The 18854-nt window shown below is 49.0% G+C and overlaps 1 protein-coding gene across 4 annotated transcripts in view; it reads right to left on the bottom strand.

Moving 5' to 3' along the window:
• The window catches only part of LOC135503713 (myotubularin-related protein 13-like), a 155722-nt gene that overhangs the window by 24041 nt on the left and 112827 nt on the right, over positions 1-18854 (bottom strand). For all 4 annotated transcript variants that reach the window (XM_064921860.1, XM_064921866.1, XM_064921871.1 and 1 more), the window contains exons 18-21: positions 9798-9965; positions 9421-9695; positions 7013-7185; positions 5742-5815 (exon numbers count right to left, since the gene is read on the bottom strand). In XM_064921860.1, coding sequence (XP_064777932.1) covers positions 5742-5815; positions 7013-7185; positions 9421-9695; positions 9798-9965 — 690 coding nt within the window. The remainder of the gene's footprint in view (positions 1-5741; positions 5816-7012; positions 7186-9420; positions 9696-9797; positions 9966-18854) is intronic.

Below are 18854 nucleotides of genomic sequence, written 5' to 3'. Positions count from 1 at the left end.
TGATACAGACTCTCTGGTCCACTTATTTAGTGTTGTTTACACTGTTCCAAATGGTCAGAAAAAATGATATTGTAATCGAGCAGCAACTGTTTGGCACACATAATACTGACACAACACTAAGTCAAATGTCTTCCACAGATCTGACTTCCCCTTTCCCTCCTGAGCAGCCAGTAAACATTCACCCGTTTCGAGGTTATTTTTTCACGTCCTCCGCATCCATTTTGCTGTTACCTGTATTACGGTGCTCAGAGTTTGTTATAACCAGATATTATTGTGATTATGATAGGTTATAGGTCAGGCCTTATTGGTTGCGTGCATGCGATGCATACATTTTTCACATAAAGAGAGCAAGGGTTGAGGGAATGTTTTTCCTAAACAAACGAGGTATATCGGTAACAGAACCTTTCAGTCAGAAACAAGAAAGAATGTTATGTTGCAGCTTCAGCACAGACAGCGGCAATAAACACTTGCTGTGGTGGCTGTTCGCTGCAGCAGGGAGGAGAGAGAGACAACGTGCACCAGTCACCCAGGCACTCATCGTCATTTCATTTTAACACAGCGTAGCATTCGGGCTCCCTTCTTGAGTCATTTGTGTGTCTTATTTCATCAAATAGTTGGAATAAAACACCAGACAAACTCAGTACATATACAATGCCTTCAGAAAGTATTCAGATTCCTGGACGTTTTTCCACATAATAGCCTTATTCAAAAAGGTATTAAATAAAACATTTTCCTCAGCAATCTACACACAATACCCATAATGACAAAGTGAAAACAGATTTTTAGAATTTCCTGCACATGTATTAAAAAGAAATAGAAACACCTTGTTACATAAGTATTCAGACCCTTGCATTGAGACTCGAAATTGAGCTCAGGTGCATCCTTTTTTCCATTGATCATCCTTGAGATGTTTCTATAACCTGTGGGAAATTCAATTGATTGGACATGATTTGGAAAGGCACACACCTGTCTATATAAGGTCCCACAGTTGACAGTGTATGTCAGAGCAAAAACCAAGCCATGAGGTTGAATGGATTGTCCTAGAGCTCCGAGACAGGATTGTGTTGAGGCACAGATCTGGGGAAGGGTACCAAAACATTTCTGCAGCATTGAAGGTCTCCAAGAACACAGTGGCCTCCATCATGAAATGGAAGAAGTTTGGAACCACCAAGACTCCTAGAGCTGGCCGCCCGGCCAAACTGAGCAATCGGGGGAGAAGGTCCTTGGTCAGGGAGGTGACCAAGAACCAGATGGTCACTGATAGAGCTCTAAAGTTTCTCTGTGGAGATGCTAGAATCTTTCAGAAGGACGACCATCTCAGCATCACTCCACCAATCAGGCCTGTATAGTAGAGTGGGCAGACTGAAGCCACTATTGAGCAAAAAGGCACATGACAGTCCACTTGGAGTTTGCCAAAAGGCACTTGAAGACTCCGACCATGAAAAACAAGGTTCTCTGGTCTGATGAAAATAAGATTGAACTCTTTGGCCTGAATGCCAAGCGTCACGTCTGGAGGGAACCTGGCACCATCCCTACGGTGAAGCATGATGGTGGCAGCATCATGCAGTGGGGATGTTTTTCAGCAGCTTTCACTGGGAGACTAGACAGGATCAATACAAAGATGAACAGAGAGATGAGTACAGAGAGATTCTAGATGAAAACCTGCTCCAGATCGCTCAGGACCTCCGACTGGGGCGAATGTTCCCCTTCCAACAGGATAATGACCCTAAGCACACAGCCAAGACAACACAGGGGTGGCTTCGGGACAAGTCTCTAAATGTCCATGAGTGGCCCAGACTTGAACCCAATCGAACATCTCTGGAGACTTGAAAATAGCTATGCAGCAACGCTTCCCATCCAACTTGACAGAGCTTGAGAGGATCTGCAGAGAAGAATGGGACAAACTCCCCAAATACAGGTGTGCCAAGATTGTAGCATCATACCCAAGAAGACTTGAGGGTGTAAACACTGCCAAAGGTGCTTCAACAAAGTACAGAGTAAAGGTTCTGAATACTTATGTAAATGTGATTTCCTTTTTAATTTTTTATAAATTAGCAAACATTTCTAAAAACCTGTTTCTGCTTTGTCATTACGGGGTAGTGTGTGTTGATTTTGGTATTTTTTATTTTACCAGGTAAGTTGACTGAGACCACATTCTCATTTACAGCAACGGCCTGGAGGAGAGGAGATGAATGAGCTAATTGTAAGCTGGGGATGATTAGGTGTAATTAGTGACCACAGAAAGTCAGGACACCCGTTTAACGACCCATCCAAAAGACGGCACCCTACATAGAGCAATGTCCCCAATCACTGACCTGGGGATTTGGGATAATTTTTTAGACCAGAGGAAAGACTGCATCCTACTGGCCCTGCAACAGCAGCATCTGGTCTCCCATCCAGGGACTGACCAGGACCAACCCTGCTTAGCTTCAGAAGTAAGCCAGCAGTGGTATGCAGGGTAGTATGCTGCTGGCACTAAGGATTGATGAGGGAAAAGAATACATTTTAGAATAAGGCTGTAACATAACAAAATGGGGGAAAGGTCAAGGGGTCTGAATACTTTCCAAAGGCACTGCAGTTGATTTATTCAAACACATAGGGTGTGTCTATATATGGAAAAAAACAATTTTAAAAATGTAGACCAATAGATAGACCAATAGTTAAAAGAACAGATGAACCTCAGCCCTAATGTCAACATATCAGTGCATTAGATAAGGATAGACATCAACACAACCGTTGCACCTAAACAACAGCTGAGCATATCGAAGACAAACGGATCACACACACACACACACATTATGACATAAAAGCAACACATCACCAACACACTGTGTGTTACACGGACTCATCAAATAGCGTATAACACAGCTTCCTAGTTACTAATGCGATGCCAAGAAAAACAAAGCATGTGTACTGTGGAGACGAATCATCAATAATACTCCCAAGTTAATCATTTGGTCCTACATTTTTTACTACTACAATAATTAATTTAGTTCATTTTGATATATGCATTGAGTGTAGTCTACGCAACATCTTTCCAGTGACCTTCTGAATTATTAACTCAACTTTTACCACACACTACCACTAGATGTTGATTTACATGCTTCAAGAAATGCTGGATGATCCAAAGCAAACCCCTCGTCAATGAGCACTGACAACCGCTGAACGTCTGCTTTGAGGTGCATCGAAGCAACCTGCAAATCCAAACTCCATTCCACTGTGTTGGAAGACGGTTTCTCATCAGCTCCCCAGCAGAGCCAGGTCTGAAAGCAGCTGGTCTAACACTGCTTTGTCTCTCTAGCTCATCAAACTGTAGCCAAGTTGAGCACTCCTGTGTGAGGGGGCCTAGACAGTAAATGCCCTCTAGTCAGAAGGGCATGGTTCTGTGCAGTGTTCACATCTTCCATGGGGAACAGAATGGTGTCACTGGTCCATCAGATGATCACAGCCTTTGTGTGTGTGTGTGTGTGGGGTGCGCTATGTTCTGTTTACTCTCTAGCAGAGGAAAGCTCTGCTCTACCTGAAGGGACATCCATGCTAAGGTCAGGTAGGTCCAGAGGCTTTGCGGTTGAGTTCTGGCCAATAGATAAGAGGAACATGGTCCTGCTGGTGTTGGATGGCCCAGGGCCAGTGTGTTAAAGGCCCCAACGGTCCCCTAGCACCCCAATGAGACTGCCAGCTGGAACTCTAACAAAGTATTCACCCCTACACACACTAGACATTAGAGCCAGCAATAGCTACTTATCACAGTGACCATTTTCACTGCTTGTAGCTTGGAGTGCCCAAGGTACAACAGTACGCCCAGCTCCCTTAGCTGATTGTTTAATCCCGACAGACCCAACAGCGCTACCTCCTCCTCCCCCTGAACCTTGGGCCAAAGCAGTAGCAGGTTCCACATAGAGGCAAGGAGATCTCCAACTCTACGAGTCATAAATCTCTGTGCTGATGGCCCACCAGCATCATTCCTGCGCTTGTTTACAGAGTTCATAGGATTGAATGTGCTGCTGGCAGCAGAGATGTCTACAACATGGCCTCAGCCATAAATGTCATACAAGGCCCTGCCAGACAAACTTACAAATCAATTACACTGGACCTGACTGGGCCCGCAGAGACCTATCAAGAGCTGGCAGTGTGGTAAGGAGCACAACAGCATCCATGACTACTGTAGTCTGGCTTCACTGTAATAACCCCAGTCTGATGGTTGATGAGTGATGACAATCTGACGACTGCAACATTATTGGATGATAGGCACTTCAGCTACAGCACACCACTTCCAGGAGAATAGGGGTTCTAACACCCCTTCCAGGAGAATAGGGGTTCCAACACCCCTTCCAGGAGAATAGGGGTTCTAACACCCCTTCCAGGAGAATAGGGGTTCCAACACCCCTTCCAGGAGAATAGGGGTTCCAACACCCCTTCCAGGAGAATAGGGGTTCCAACACCACTTCCAGGAGAATTTCCAACACCACTTCCAGGAGAATAGGGGTTCCAACACCACTTCCAGGAGAATAGGGGTTCCAACACCACTTCCAGGAGAATAGGGGTTCCAACACCACTTCCAGGAGAATAGGGGTTCCAACACCACTTCCAGGAGAATAGGGGTTCCAACACCACTTCCAGGAGAATAGGGGTTCCAACACCACTTCCAGGAGAATAGGGGTTCCAACACCACTTCCAGGAGAATAGGGGTTCCAACACCACTTCCAGGAGAATAGGGGTTCCAACACCACTTCCAGGAGAATAGGGGTTCCAACACCACTTCCAGGAGAATAGGGGTTCCAACACCACTTCCAGTAAAATAGGGGTTCCAACACCACTTCCAGTAAAATAGGGGTTCCAAAACCACTTCCAGTAAAATAGGGGTTCCAACACCACTTCCAGTAAAATAGGGGTTCCAACACCACTTCCAATAAAATAGGGGTTCCAACACCACTTCCAATAAAATAGGGGTTCCAACACCACTTTCAGTAAAATAGGGGTTCCAACACCACTTTCAGTAAAATAGGGGTTCCAACACCACTTCCAGTAAAATAGGGGATCTAACACCACTTCCAGGAGAATAGGGGTTTTAACACCACTTCCAGGAGAATAGTGGTTCTAACACCACTTCCAGGAGAATAGGGGATCTAACACCACTGCCAGTAAAATAGGGTTTCTAACACCACTTCATTATCAAAGGGCACAAAAAAATTACTCCAATAATTAAAAACCTCTTTGGGCTAGCGTCCCACCTCGACAACATCCGGTGAAATGACAATGATTTTGATGACAGATTACCGTTTCTCAAATTCTAAACACCTTTTTAAAAATATTTATAATTATTTTACCCCTTTTTTCCTCCCCAATTTCATGGTATCCAATTGGTAGTTCCAGTCCTGTCCCATCGCTGCAACTCCCGTACGGACTCGGGAGAGGCGAAGGTCAAGAGCCGTGCGTCCTCCGAAACACAACCCAACCAAGCCGCACTGCTTCTTGACAACGCCAGCTTAACCCAGAAACCAGTCGCACAATTGTGTCGGAGGAAACAGTGGCCCAGTGCAGGGCAGTACCTATCTTCTGGATGGGTGGCCCAGTGCAGGGCAGTACCTACCTTCTGGATGGGTGGCCCAGTGCAGGGCAGTACCTACCTTCTGGATGGGTGGCCCAGTGCAGGGTAACAGTACCTACCTTCTGGATGGGTGGCCCAGTGCAGGGTAGTACCTACCTTCTGGATGGGTGGCCCAGTGCAGGGCAGTACCTACCTTCTGGATGGGCGGCAGCCTCCTGCTCTCCCTGTGGACTGCCTCCAGAGTTTCCATCTGCATGGCCACGATGCCTGGGGTCAGAGGTCATGACCAGTTAGCACAATGTCATGCACACACAAAAATCACGTTACCCAACCCAGGTAAACATAAACACATGCTTCTACACCCCCAATTACAACCCCAGGAAGCCTATATTTACAGATTTGAAGACCACCACCTACAGTGAGATACAGAAGTACTGGGATGATACAATGAGTATGAGGTTAAACTGTCAGCTTTAATTTGAGGGTATTTTCATCCATATGGCCTTTGGTAAATAATGTATTGTGTCATTTTTTTGTATATAAGAACATGTTGTTTCTAAACACCTAATTTTTGAAATTATTATTTTACCCATTTTTTTCTCCCCAATTTCATGGTACCTAATTGGTAGTTCCAGTCCTGTCCCATCGCTGCAACTCCCGTACGGACTCGGGAGAGGCGATGGTCAAGAGCCGTGGGTCCTCCAAAACACAACCCAACCAAGCCGCACTGCTTCTTGACAACGCCAGCTTAACCCGGAAACCAGTCGCACCAATGTGTCGGAGGAAACACTGTACACTTGGTGACCGTGTTAGTGTGCACTGCACCCGGCCCGCCACAGGAGTCGCTAGAGCTCAATGGAACAGGAACATCCCTGCCGGCCAAACCCTCCTCTAACCCAGACGATGCTGGGCCAATTGTGCACCGCCCCGTGAGCCTCCTGCGATAGAGCTTGGACTCTAGTGGCACAGCTAGTACTGCGATGCAGTGCCTTAGACCAATGCGCTTAGACCACCACTGTGCCTTAAGACCACTGCGCTACTCGGGAGGCATGTTTCTAAATAATAATCCTGAACGAATCGTGAATAAGGATGACTGAGAAAGTTGAAGTGTTTAGAAATATTCTATTTTTATTTACAATAAAATCAAATAATCCAAAGTGCTGGAGTACAGAGCCAAAACCACAAACAATGTGTTACTGTCCCAATACTTTTGGAGCTCACTGTTTGTCAAAGAGTTAATCTGCTCAGAGGCTGTAGGACTCCACAGCGCGACAGGCCTGCACTCAGAGTACAAACTTCAATCAGCTTCCAGGGATACCTCACAGAATTAGGACAATGGGAGTTTGCTACTGAAGTCAGAGTTCACGGTGCTTGCTAGCTACAGAACTCCTGGATAGAGGTGTATTGGGGTTTAATTGACATTGTATTTGGTAGTATTGAGGTTGACTGGGGGTCGTACAGTACCTGGGATCATGCTATGCAAACTCTTGATGTGGTCCTGGCTGACGCCACTCTCTGTGCACACCTTGTCAATGAAGCGGGCGATGAACCGCACCACAGAGTTGGCCACATCGCTGTTCTCAGAGTCCTCAAAGCCACTCTCTGTGTCAAAGCTCTCCGCCACACTGCCTGCAATACTGAAAACACACATTTAGATTTTAGATATATCAGATTTTAGTCTTCATTAATGGCAAGAGAATAGAACAGGCTGCAGACAGGGACGCTTGAAGTTTTCCAAGAGATGCACATGACGATATAGCGTGTCTGAGGTCTGTGAGCATGGCACACCAGCAGTCTGGCGAGAGGTCAGCTGTGATGCCAGGACCTCTCACTCGGTCTCTTGGCCACGCTACACTTTTCACATGGGACGGTGATGTAACGTCCCGTGGGGTTTACAAACACACAGATCCAGAAGTCTCTCTGTGAGAAACAAAACAAGTCTGGGGCAAGAACCAAAAGAGAGAAAAAAAATAACCAAATGAACACAGTGTGGCCATCGCCTTTCCCCCCCTACTCATGAAACTAGTGGCAAAATAAGAACTAAAGGATTCACCAAGGTGTAGTCTTCAACATTCTCCATGTAAACAACTCAAAGGGCCTAAACTCTCCAGTAATACACTTCAGAGGGGACTAGCTGGGGGGCTACCGTGTAGCAGCAGCACATACAGAAAGTGAAAGTGAGAAACTCTGGAGATAAGGCCTTGGCAGACCCTTCTTCATTTCTGAGAAAAGCCACACGTGCAAATTTTCCAAACTTGGTACACATTACATTACTCTTAGTGCTGAGCACTGGAAATCCCAATCTTTGTTTCTTTTGGCTGAGTGGAGGTCGCCTCGCACCACCACAGACAGGCTGAGTGGAGGTCGCCCCCCCACCACCACAGACAGGCTGAGTGGAGGTCGCCCCCCGCCACCACAGACAGGCTGAGTGGAGGTCGCCCCCCCACCACCACAGACAGGCTGAGTGGAGGTCGCCCCCACCACAGACAGGCTGAGTGGAGGTCGCCCCCACCACAGACAGACAGCTGAGTGGAGGTCGCCCCCACCACCACAGACAGGCTGAGTGGAGGTCGCCCCCGCCACAGACAGGCTGACAGGCTGCCACCACAGACAGGCTGGTGGAGGTCGCCCCCGCCACCACAGACAGGCTGAGTGGAGGTCGCCCCCCCGCCACCACAGACAGGCTGAGTGGAGGTCGCCCCCCCACCACCACAGACAGACAGGCTGAGTGGAGGTGCCCCCGCCACCACAGACAGGCTGAGTGGAGGTCGCCCCCCACCACAGACAGGCTGAGTGGAGGTCGCCCCCCCCACCACCACAGACAGGCTGAGTGGAGGTCGCCCCCCACCACCACAGACAGGCTGAGTGGAGGTCGCCCCCACCACCACAGACAGGCTGAGTGGAGGTCGCCCCCCACCACCACAGACAGGCTGAGTGGAGGTCGCCCCCACCACCACAGACAGGCTGAGTGGAGGTCGCCCCCCCACCACCACAGACAGGCTGAGTGGAGGTCGCCCCCCCACCACCACAGACAGGCTGACAGGCTGGAGGTCCCACCACCACAGACCTGAGTGGAGGTCCCCCCACCACCACAGACAGGCTGAGTGGAGGTCGCCCCCCCCCACCACAGACAGGCTGAGTGGAGGTCGCCCCCCCACCACCACAGACAGGCTGAGTGGAGGTCGCCCCCCCACCACCACAGACAGGCTGAGTGGAGGTCGCCCCCCACCACCACAGACAGGCTGAGTGGAGGTCGCCCCCCCACCACCACAGACAGGCTGAGTGGACAGGCTGAGTGGAGGTCGCCCCCCAGGCTGAGTGGAGGTCGCCCCCACCACCACAGACAGGCTGAGTGGAGGTCGCCCCCCACCACCACAGACAGGCTGAGTGGAGGTCGCCCCCACCACCACAGACAGGCTGAGTGGAGGTCACCACCACAGACAGGCTGAGTGGAGGTCGCTCCCTCTGGCAGACCTGAGGCTGAAACTCCAGAAGGTGATTGGACAGCCAACAGGATGGACGTGGGTGTCCGCAGGATACTGCTGAGGAGGTGCTGTACACTGATCCGTTTTAGAGGAGAGGAGATCATGTACACGGTGAGTAATGCCATGTCCACCCACAGACTTATCGTCACCTTTATGACAAAGTACAAAATACTCCCCAAGCAAGAACGCTATCGTCCTAGATAACAACCTTCCATTTCAGCTCTTTTTCTCTTTCCGATCGAGTGCATTTCACTTTAGGGGGCTATGAGCTTCTGTGTACTGTGCCAAACTAACTGTTGATATAGCTGTGGCGAATAGCTAGGTGTCAGATTGAACTGACTGAGTATCAGTGGGGTGCAGTGAGGCGCAACCAGCTGCTCTGCTTGCCTGTTGGTGACGATGCTGTTGCTGCCACTCTCCCAGTCAGCGACGGGGTTGGCTCTGAGCAGCTTGTTCTTGCTGGTGTCCAGGGGGACCAGCAGGTAGACCAGGAGGCTGGCGTAGTGGATGGCCTGGCTGAACACCGTGCTCTCCTCGTTCTTCACCAGCTCCTGCTGCTTCTCCTTGCTGAGGCAGGGCCAGGCGCGCAGCTGCTCCGCCGCCAGGTCCATGGCCGTGCGCTCCAAGGCGCTGGGGGCCACCGGGGGCAGGGGACCTTGTTCCTGGGGGGTAGAAAGATATGGGGGTGTTCAGTGTCATTCTGCATATGGGCCTAAAAAAGTGATAGAAGAAAGACCATTGTATGGAACCTGTCATTCTCTTACCTTTAGCCTGGCACTGATGCCTAGTTTGTCAGGGGCGGTGAGGTACAGGGCTCGGATCTGGTTTTGGACCTCGCTGTAGAACGTGGCCTCCCAGAACTGCTGATTGGTCCAAATGGGATGGTCCTGGACACAGGTGTAGGCAAACTGGCTCACACCAGCTGGCAGTTTCTGCAGACACGAGGGAATATTTTGACAGTAAGAGGCTGAGGAGTCAACGTTTTCAACAGTTTACACTGAAGCTCTGAATAGCCAAACGTTCAGACCTGCTGACTGTCGGCTTTTGACTGAACGTACAAGAGAGTAGTTTGGGCTCAACGTCTCACAACTCGTGAAACTAACTGGGCTGTGGTGAGCATAGCTTGTAAAGACAACCATTAAAACCTGGGTGGAAATAGGAAAATAATCCAAAGCTGCCAAAGGTTTCAAGCACAATCAATCATTTCTCGTGGGCTGTAAGTTTTTAACACATACAACACCACACGAAGAACGTCAGGCTCCCGCTTTCTCTCTGGATGAGCACTAAAAACAGGGCCCTGAGGGTTTTTCCACGGTTTTTCCAACTCAATCATCAAGTTTGCGGACGACACAACAGTGGTAGGCTTGATTACCAACAACGACGAGACGGCCTACAGGGAGGAGGTGAGGGCCCTCGGAGTGTGGTGTCAGGACAATAACCTCACACTCAACAAATCTAAGGAGATTATTGTGGACTTCAGGAAACAGCAGAGGGAACACCCCCCTATCCACATCGATGGAACAGTAGTGGAGAGGGTAGTAAGTTTTAAGTTCCTCGGCATACACATCACAGACAAACTGAATTGGTCCACTCACACAGACAGCATCGTGAAGAAGGCGCAGCAGCGCATCTTCAACCTCAGGAGGCTGAAAAAATTTGGCTTGTCACCAAAAGCACTCACAAACTTCTACAGATGCACAATCGAGAGCATTCTGGCGGGCTGTATCACCGCCTGGTACGGCAACTGCTCCGCCCACAACCGTAAGGCTCTCCAGAGGGTAGTGAGGTCTGCACAACGTATCACCGGGGGCAAACTACCTGCCCTCCAGGACACCTACACCACCCGATGTTACAGGAAGGCCACAAAGATCATCAAGGACAACACCCACCCGAGCCACTGCCTGTTCACCCCGCTATCATCCAGAAGGCGAGGTCAGTACAGGTGCATCAAAGCTGGGAACGAGAGACTGAAAAACAGCTTCTATCTCAAGGCCATCAGACTGTTAAACAGCAACCACTAACATTGAGTGGCTGCTGCCAACACACTGACTCAACTCCAGCCACTTCAATAATGGGAATTGATGGGAAAGGATGTAAAATATATCACTAGCCACTTTAAACAATGCTACCTAATATAATGTTTACATACCCTACATTATTCATCTCATATGTATATGTATATACTGTACTCTATCATCTACTGCATCCTTATGTAATACATGTATCACTAGCCACTAACTATGCCACTTTGTTTACATACTCATCTCATATGTATATACTGTACTCGATACCATCTACAGTATCTTGCCTATGCTGCTCTGCACCATCACTCATTCATATCTTTATGTACATATTCTTTATCCCCTTACACTGTGTATAAGAAATTAGTTTTGGAATTGTTAGTTAGATTACTTGTTGGTTATTACTGCATTGTCAGAACTGGAAGCACAAGCATTTCGCTACACTCGCATTTAACATCTGCTAACCATGTGTATGTGACAAATAAAATTTGATTTGATTTGAATAGTGAAGTGAAGCACCTGCACACAGCACCTAGAGGGAGCATGCAGCTCTGCCAAAGCCATGAAGACTGTTCCTATGTCCCGATATAAACAAATGAATGTTTGGCAACAGCTGTAGCACCTACCAGTCCCAAACCCAAGAACATAACACTGTTTATAAATTAACATCCTTACCCCCCCCCCACCTCTATGTTCCTCTCTTCCCCCTGGCCGAGTCTGAAGGCCATGTGTCTTTCTTTAGCGACGCTGAAGCCTCTTATTAGATTAGCTTCTGATTTCTTCCCTCTGAGCCTGACACAATACAACGCGGCGCTGTTCATTATCGTCTTGGTTCTCCCTGAATGACCAGCGGCAGTGGGGCTACTGTAGTTACGAGGAAGCAGAACTAAAATAGCTACAGTCCCGGCACCCTGCTGAGGCTTAACCGAGGGCAGGGGTCCGAGCACAGAGCCCTGGGGGAGTGAGAGAGCAGTGGGCGGAAGTTCAAAGGTGAGACTGGGGTTGGAAGTGATTCTAGTGTACGATGGCCTGTGTAGCTCATTGTCTCTCCTCTCCAGAGAGGTTTGAAGGCCGTTGGAGGGCAGCAGTAGACCGCCTGCTCTGCTTCCTCCCTGCTCAGGACAGCCCTATCCCTCTGATGTAAATGATAAATCTACTCGTAAGCCTTCTGTCTAAACCACTGTCACAAATACATAATTCACCTCCAAATGTACGCAGTCCGTCAGAGTGCAGCTTTATATCGTTAGGGAAGTAAGGAGGATGCCGCCTATGTCAAAGCTCGTACGGATAGTTTCATTTCCCCCGGAATGTTTTATACACATTACATCTTCACAGGAACACGGTGTCCTCCACACTCCGCCATTTACAGGGAGAGCAGGGGGCTGGTCTACCAACCCTCTGTCGACAGAGACAAATCTGACACGGCCGCAAGTGTTTTCAGGACAAACCGTGGCGCTAATAGACTTACAGATTACCTGATTGGATTAACGAATTTAGACTAAATGCACAGGGGTCAGTGTTAAAGGATGGAAATTAATGAACCGTGGCCATTCATGGAACATCGACCAATATGAAAAACAAGAACAGTAGACGCTTTAATGCAGCTGTTATTCTGGGACCTGCACCAGAGAACAATATTTACAATATTAGTCATCATGCTCTCATGTCATATGGTGTGTGGGTTTTGCAGCAGATTGAGTGGAGGTGTGTGTCCTCTCCTGTTAAACACACAGCCTGCTCAGTTGTCTGGAGGTCAGGTTGACCACGGCCGGTTGGCTCTCCCTGCTCTGATAACAGAGGGGAGCCAGGGTCTAGGCTGCAGTCATAACCTACTACACAGAGCAGAGGGACAAGATAAGACAGATGGAGGGATGGATGGAGGTAGACGACCCTCAGAGGCCCATATGAATGTTCCACTTGCCAAATGTAGAAAAGGAATGCAGGGCTGGAAGAGAGAGAGAGACAGAGAGAGAGGGAGACAAACATAGAGAGAGAGACAGACAGACTGACAGACAAACAGACAAACAGACAAATGAGAGAGACACGGAGAGAGTGAGAGAGCGAGAGCCTGAGCCAGAGACCGAGACCCAGACAGAGTCGGTGACTCCAGACAGAGGTAGAGACCCAGACAGAGACGCAAACCAAGACCCAGACAGAGACCCAGACACAGATAGACAGACAGATAGACAGACAGACACAGAGCAAGAGAGAGAGACAGACACAGAGCAAGAGAGAGAGAGAGAGAGAGACTAAATAATGCATGAAGAGCAGAATTAGGCCGATACTCACTAATTATCAAAATCCAGAAAAGAGCCGTTAAATTCTATAACCACCTAAAAGGAAGCGATTCCCAAACCTTCCATAACAAAGCCATCACCTACAGAGAGATGAACCTGGAGAAGTCCCCTAAGCAAGCTGGTCCTGGGGCTCTGTTCACAAACACAAACACACCCTACAGAGCCCCAGGACAGCAGCACAATTAGACCCAACCAAATCATGAGAAAACAAAAAGATAATTACTTGACACATTGGAAAGAATTAACAAAAAAAACAGAGCAAACTAGAATGCTATTTGGCCCTAAACAGAGAGTACACAGCGGCAGAATACCTGACCACTGTGACTGACCCAAAATTAAGGAAAGCTTTGACTATGTACAGACTCAGTGAGCATAGCCTTGCTATTGAGAAAGGCCGCCGTAGGCAGACATGGCTCTCAAGAGAAGACAGGCTATGTGCTCACTGCCCACAAAATGAGGTGGAAACTGAGCTGCACTTCCTAACCTCCTGCCCAATGTATGACCATATTAGAGACATATTTTCCTCAGATTACACAGATCCACAAAGAATTCGAAAACAAATCCAATTTTGATAAACTCCCATATCTACTGGGTGAAATTCCACAGTGTGCCATCACAGCAGCAAGATTTGTGACCTGTTGCCACGAGAAAAGGGCAACCAGTGAAGAACAAGCACCATTGTAAATACAACCCATATTTATTTTATCTTGTGTCCTTTAACCACTTGTACATTGTTAAAACACTGTATATATATAATATGACATTTGGATTGTCTTTATTGTTTTGAAACTTCTGTATGTGTAATGTTTACTTCACTTTATATATTATCTACCTCACTTGCTTTGGCAATGTTAACAAATGTTTCCCATGCCATGAATTTTGAGAGAGAGAGAGAGAGAGAGAGAGAGAGAGAGAGAGAGAGAGAGAGAGAGAGAGCGACAGACAGACAGAGCGACAGACAGAATCTCTCTCTCTCGCTGTCTCAGAATTTTGAGAGAGAGAGAGAGAGCGAGAGAGACAGAGAGAGAGAGAGAGAGACAGAGACAGACAGAGAGACAGACAGAGCGACAGACAGACAGAGCGACAGACAGACAGAGCGACAGACAGACAGACAGACAGAGCGACAGACAGACAGACAGACAGACAGAGCACAGACAGAGAGACAGACAGAGAGAGAGACAGACAGACAGAGACAGAGAGACAGACAGACAGAGACAGACAGAGAGACAGACAGACAGAATGAGAGACAGACAGAGTGAGAGACAGACAGAGTGAGAGACAGACAGAGTGAGAGACAGACAGACAGACAGAGTGAGAGACAGACAGAGTGAGAGACAGACAGAGTGAGAGACAGACAGAGTGAGAGACAGACAGAGTGAGAGACAGACAGAGTGAGAGACAGACAGAGTGAGAGACAGACAGAGTGAGAGACAGACAGAGAGACAGACAGACAGAGCGACAGACAGACAGAGAGACAGACAGACAGAGCGACAGACAGACAGAGAGACAGACAGACAGACAGAGAGAGCGACAGACAGACAGAGAGAGCGACAGACAGACAGAGAGAGCGACAGACAGAGTGAGAGACAGACAGAGTGAGAGACAGACAGAGTGAGAGACAGACAGAGTGAGAGACAGACAGAGTGAGAGACAGACAGAGTGAGAGACAGACAGAGTGAGAGACAGACAGAGTGAGAGACAGACAGAGTGAGAGACAGACAGAGTGAGAGACAGACAGAGTGAGAGACAGACAGAGTGAGAGACAGACAGAGTGAGAGACAGACAGAGTGAGAGACAGACAGAGTGAGAGACAGACAGAGTGAGAGACAGACAGAGTGAGAGACAGACAGAGTGAGAGACAGACAGAGTGAGAGACAGACAGAGTGAGAGAAACAGACAGAGTGAGAGAAACAGACAGAGTGAGAGAAACAGACAGAGTGAGAGAAACAGACAGAGTGAGAGAAACAGACAGAGTGAGAGAAACAGACAGAGTGAGAGAAACAGACAGAGTGAGAGACAGAGAGTGAGAGAAACAGACAGAGTGAGAGACAGACAGAGTGAGAGAAACAGACAGAGTGAGAGAAACAGACAGAGTGAGAGAAACAGACAGAGAGAGCGACCGAGCGAGCGTGAGACCGAAAGAGAGACCCAGACACAGAAAGATTCCCAGACACAGAAAGATTCCCAGACACAGAAAGATTCCCAGACACAGAAAGATTCCCAGACACCCAGACAGAGAAACAGACCCAGAGACCCAGACATACACACAGAAACCCAGACAGACACAGACCCAGACAGACAAACAGAGACAGACACAGAGACCCAGAGAGAGACCCAGACAGAGAGAGAAACAGACACAGACAGAGATGCAGAGACACAGACAGAGAGCTAGACACACAGCCAGAGACACAGCCAGAGAGCCAGAGACACAGCCAGACACACAACCAGAGAGTCAGAGACACAGCCAGAGAGTCAGACAGCCAGACACACAGCCAGAGAGTCAGAGACACAGCCAGAGAGCCAGAGACACAGCCAGACACACAACCAGAGAGTCAGAGACACAGCCAGAGAGTCAGAGAGCCAGACACACAACCAGAGAGTCAGAGACACAGCCAGAGAGTCAGACAGCCAGACACACAACCAGAGAGTCAGAGACACAGCCAGAGAGTCAGACAGCCAGACACACAACCAGAGAGTCAGAGACACAGCCAGAGAGCCAGAGACACAGCCAGACACACAACCAGAGAGTCAGAGACACAGCCAGAGAGTCAGACAGCCAGACACACAGCCAGAGAGTCAGAGAGCCGGACAAACAGACAGACAGCCAGAGAGCCAGACACACAGCCAGAGAGCCAGACACACAGCCAGAGAGTCAGACAAACGGCCAGACGCACAGCCAGAGAGCCAGACGCACAACCAGAGAGTCAGAGACACAGCCAGAGAGTCAGACAGCCAGACACACAGCCAGAGAGTCAGAGAGCCGGACAAACAGACAGACAGCCAGAGAGCCAGACACACAGCCAGAGAGCCAGACACACAGCCAGAGAGTCAGACAAACGGCCAGACGCACAGCCAGAGAGCCAGACGCACAGCCAGAGAGTCAGACAAACGGCCAGACTCACAGCCAGAGAGCCAGACGCACAGCCAGAGAGCCAGACACACAGCCAGAGAGCCAAACGCACAGCCAGAGAGCCAGACAGCACAGCCAGAGAGCCAGACACACAGCCAGAGAGCCAGACACACAGACAGAGAGCCAGACACACAGACAGAGAGCCAGACACACAGCCAGAGAGCCAGCCAGAGAGCAAGCCAGCCAGAGAGCCAGCCAGCCATCCAGCAGGAGAGCCATCCAGCCACACAGAGAGCCAGCCAGAGAGCCAGCCAGCCAGAGAGCCAGCCAGCCAGAGAGCCAGCCACAAAGACAGCCAGCCAGAGAGTAAGCCAGCCACACAGAGAGCCAGCCAGCCAAAGAGAGCGAGCCAGCCACAAAGACAGCCAGCCAGCAGCCAGAGAGCCAGACAGTCAGCCAGAGAGCCAGCCAAAGAGAGCCAGCCAGCCAAAGAGAGCCAGCCAGCCAAAGAGAGCCAGCCAGCCAGCCAGCCAAAGAGAGCCAGCCAGCCAGTCAGCCAGAGAGCCAGCCAGTCAGCCAGAGATCCAGCCAGTCAGCCAGAGAGCCAGCCAACCACAAAGAGAGCCAGCCAGAGAGCCAGCCAGCCAGAGAGCCAGCCAGCCACAAAGAAAGCAAGCCAGCCACAAAGAAAGCAAGCCAGCCACAAAGAGAGCAAGCCAGCCAGCGGGTCAGCCAGCCAGATACCCAGACAGAGAAACAGCCAGCCAGACACACAGAGAAACAGCCAGCCAGACACACAGAGAAACAGCCAGCCAGACACACAGAAAGCCAGCCAGACACACAGAAAGCCAGCCAGACAGACCGCCAGACAGACCGAGACAGCCAGACATAGCTCAAGGTCTGGCTAGGGATCCCATAAGGACCTGAAGGAAGAGGTGGTAACTCTTCAATAATACAGTTTTGCCCATAGAGCTAGATAGACAGTGAGAGAGACAAATACAGAGTGATCGCTCAGGGTGTGTTCATCAGCTCTAAAGGGAGGTATGATGTCTCATAGCTCTGCTGGTTGACCTGTATCTATCTGGACACTGGAGGAAAAGTGCCGTGTTTGATCCCTGACCAGCCTTGGGCAACAAAATAGTTTGTCTGTTTTGGAGCAAATCACTTGGCATCCATGGGCATAAAAATAGACATTTCTTTAGAAGTCCTTTGTGACAGAGACTCTGGGGGAAGAAAATATCCCGACTTGGACCAATCAATCTTTCTAGATTTATTCCTCATGAATCACTATTGTGTCAGAGGTATTTGCGTCCTGTAGCACTGAAGACGTCGCCATCCAAACAATGTATTAACACAAATGACTGAGTCAAACAAACAGACGACGTGGAACAAACAAGTCCATCATGCCATAAGTATTCACGCGGGATGTACTGTTAACATAAATGGTCTACGATGCAGAGTAAACAGAGACGAGTCCAGCTCTAGACGTCTCACAGGGACACAAAGGTCACGACGTAAATCATCTGCTCTCCCCAGGACCAAACGTAAAACAGCTTGACAGCGAAAACCTTCCAATCCCTCCACGCATAAACTGGGGCAGAAAGAATTTAAACAGTCCAACGGTTTTCTGTGTTGAGTCCAGAATCATCAGCTGCCACGGCACATCCAACTAGATTGTTACCTCAGAGAGCCAAGGAGGTAGGCAGAGCTCTACTTTCGCTCTACATTCAACTGCAACAATCAAAACATGAATAAAAATGGGAGTTTATTAAAGGGCACAATAACACTGACCCAAACAGTGCTGACGCTTGTAGTAAAGAAGGGTTTTCATCAGAAGTAGTATATTTGCCGAGGAATTCAGAAACATTTATACAGAGCAATACAACAACCTGTCACTGCTGACTGAGATATGGCCTGTACAAAAGGTTGCATGCAGTTTAAGTAAACTACTTACTGAGCACAAGAAAGCACGCCAACCCAGTTTAACCCAGAAGCTTCTGTCAAACACAGTTCAACCTGTTGGCTGCATTATGATGACTTCACCAGACACAAAGCCCTCTAAAGTAAAGAACATATGTTGTTCCAAGAGTGGTTAGTTTCGCAGACCTCACTGTGCAGCCTGCCAGACACCAGACAGACCGAGGGAAGGAAGGGGCAGAATATAGAATATAGGTCAATGAAAGGCGGCTCTTCAGTTTGAACATTTGCCCAAAACACAAACCAAAAACACACACGTCTCTCCCACAAACACTCTGTGGGAGCGGGCACATTGCTGGGAAGCTTCCTACATTCTGTAGTGAGGAGAGGTTGGGCAGCAGCACTGTGGGCTGAAGACAGTCCACTGTGGAGGGTCCAGACTAGCCAGGCTAAAGCTAAGAGAAAGAAGACCACCGTGACGTAAGTCGTAAGTCTATATTCTTCAGATTAAGTTGA

Source organism: Oncorhynchus masou, chromosome 2 (genome assembly GCF_036934945.1).
Source record: "Oncorhynchus masou masou isolate Uvic2021 chromosome 2, UVic_Omas_1.1, whole genome shotgun sequence".
In the NCBI taxonomy this organism is placed as follows: Eukaryota; Metazoa; Chordata; class Actinopteri; order Salmoniformes; family Salmonidae; genus Oncorhynchus; species Oncorhynchus masou.
Note: the sequence above shows the minus strand (reverse complement) of the source record. Positions and strands in the feature narration are given on the sequence as shown.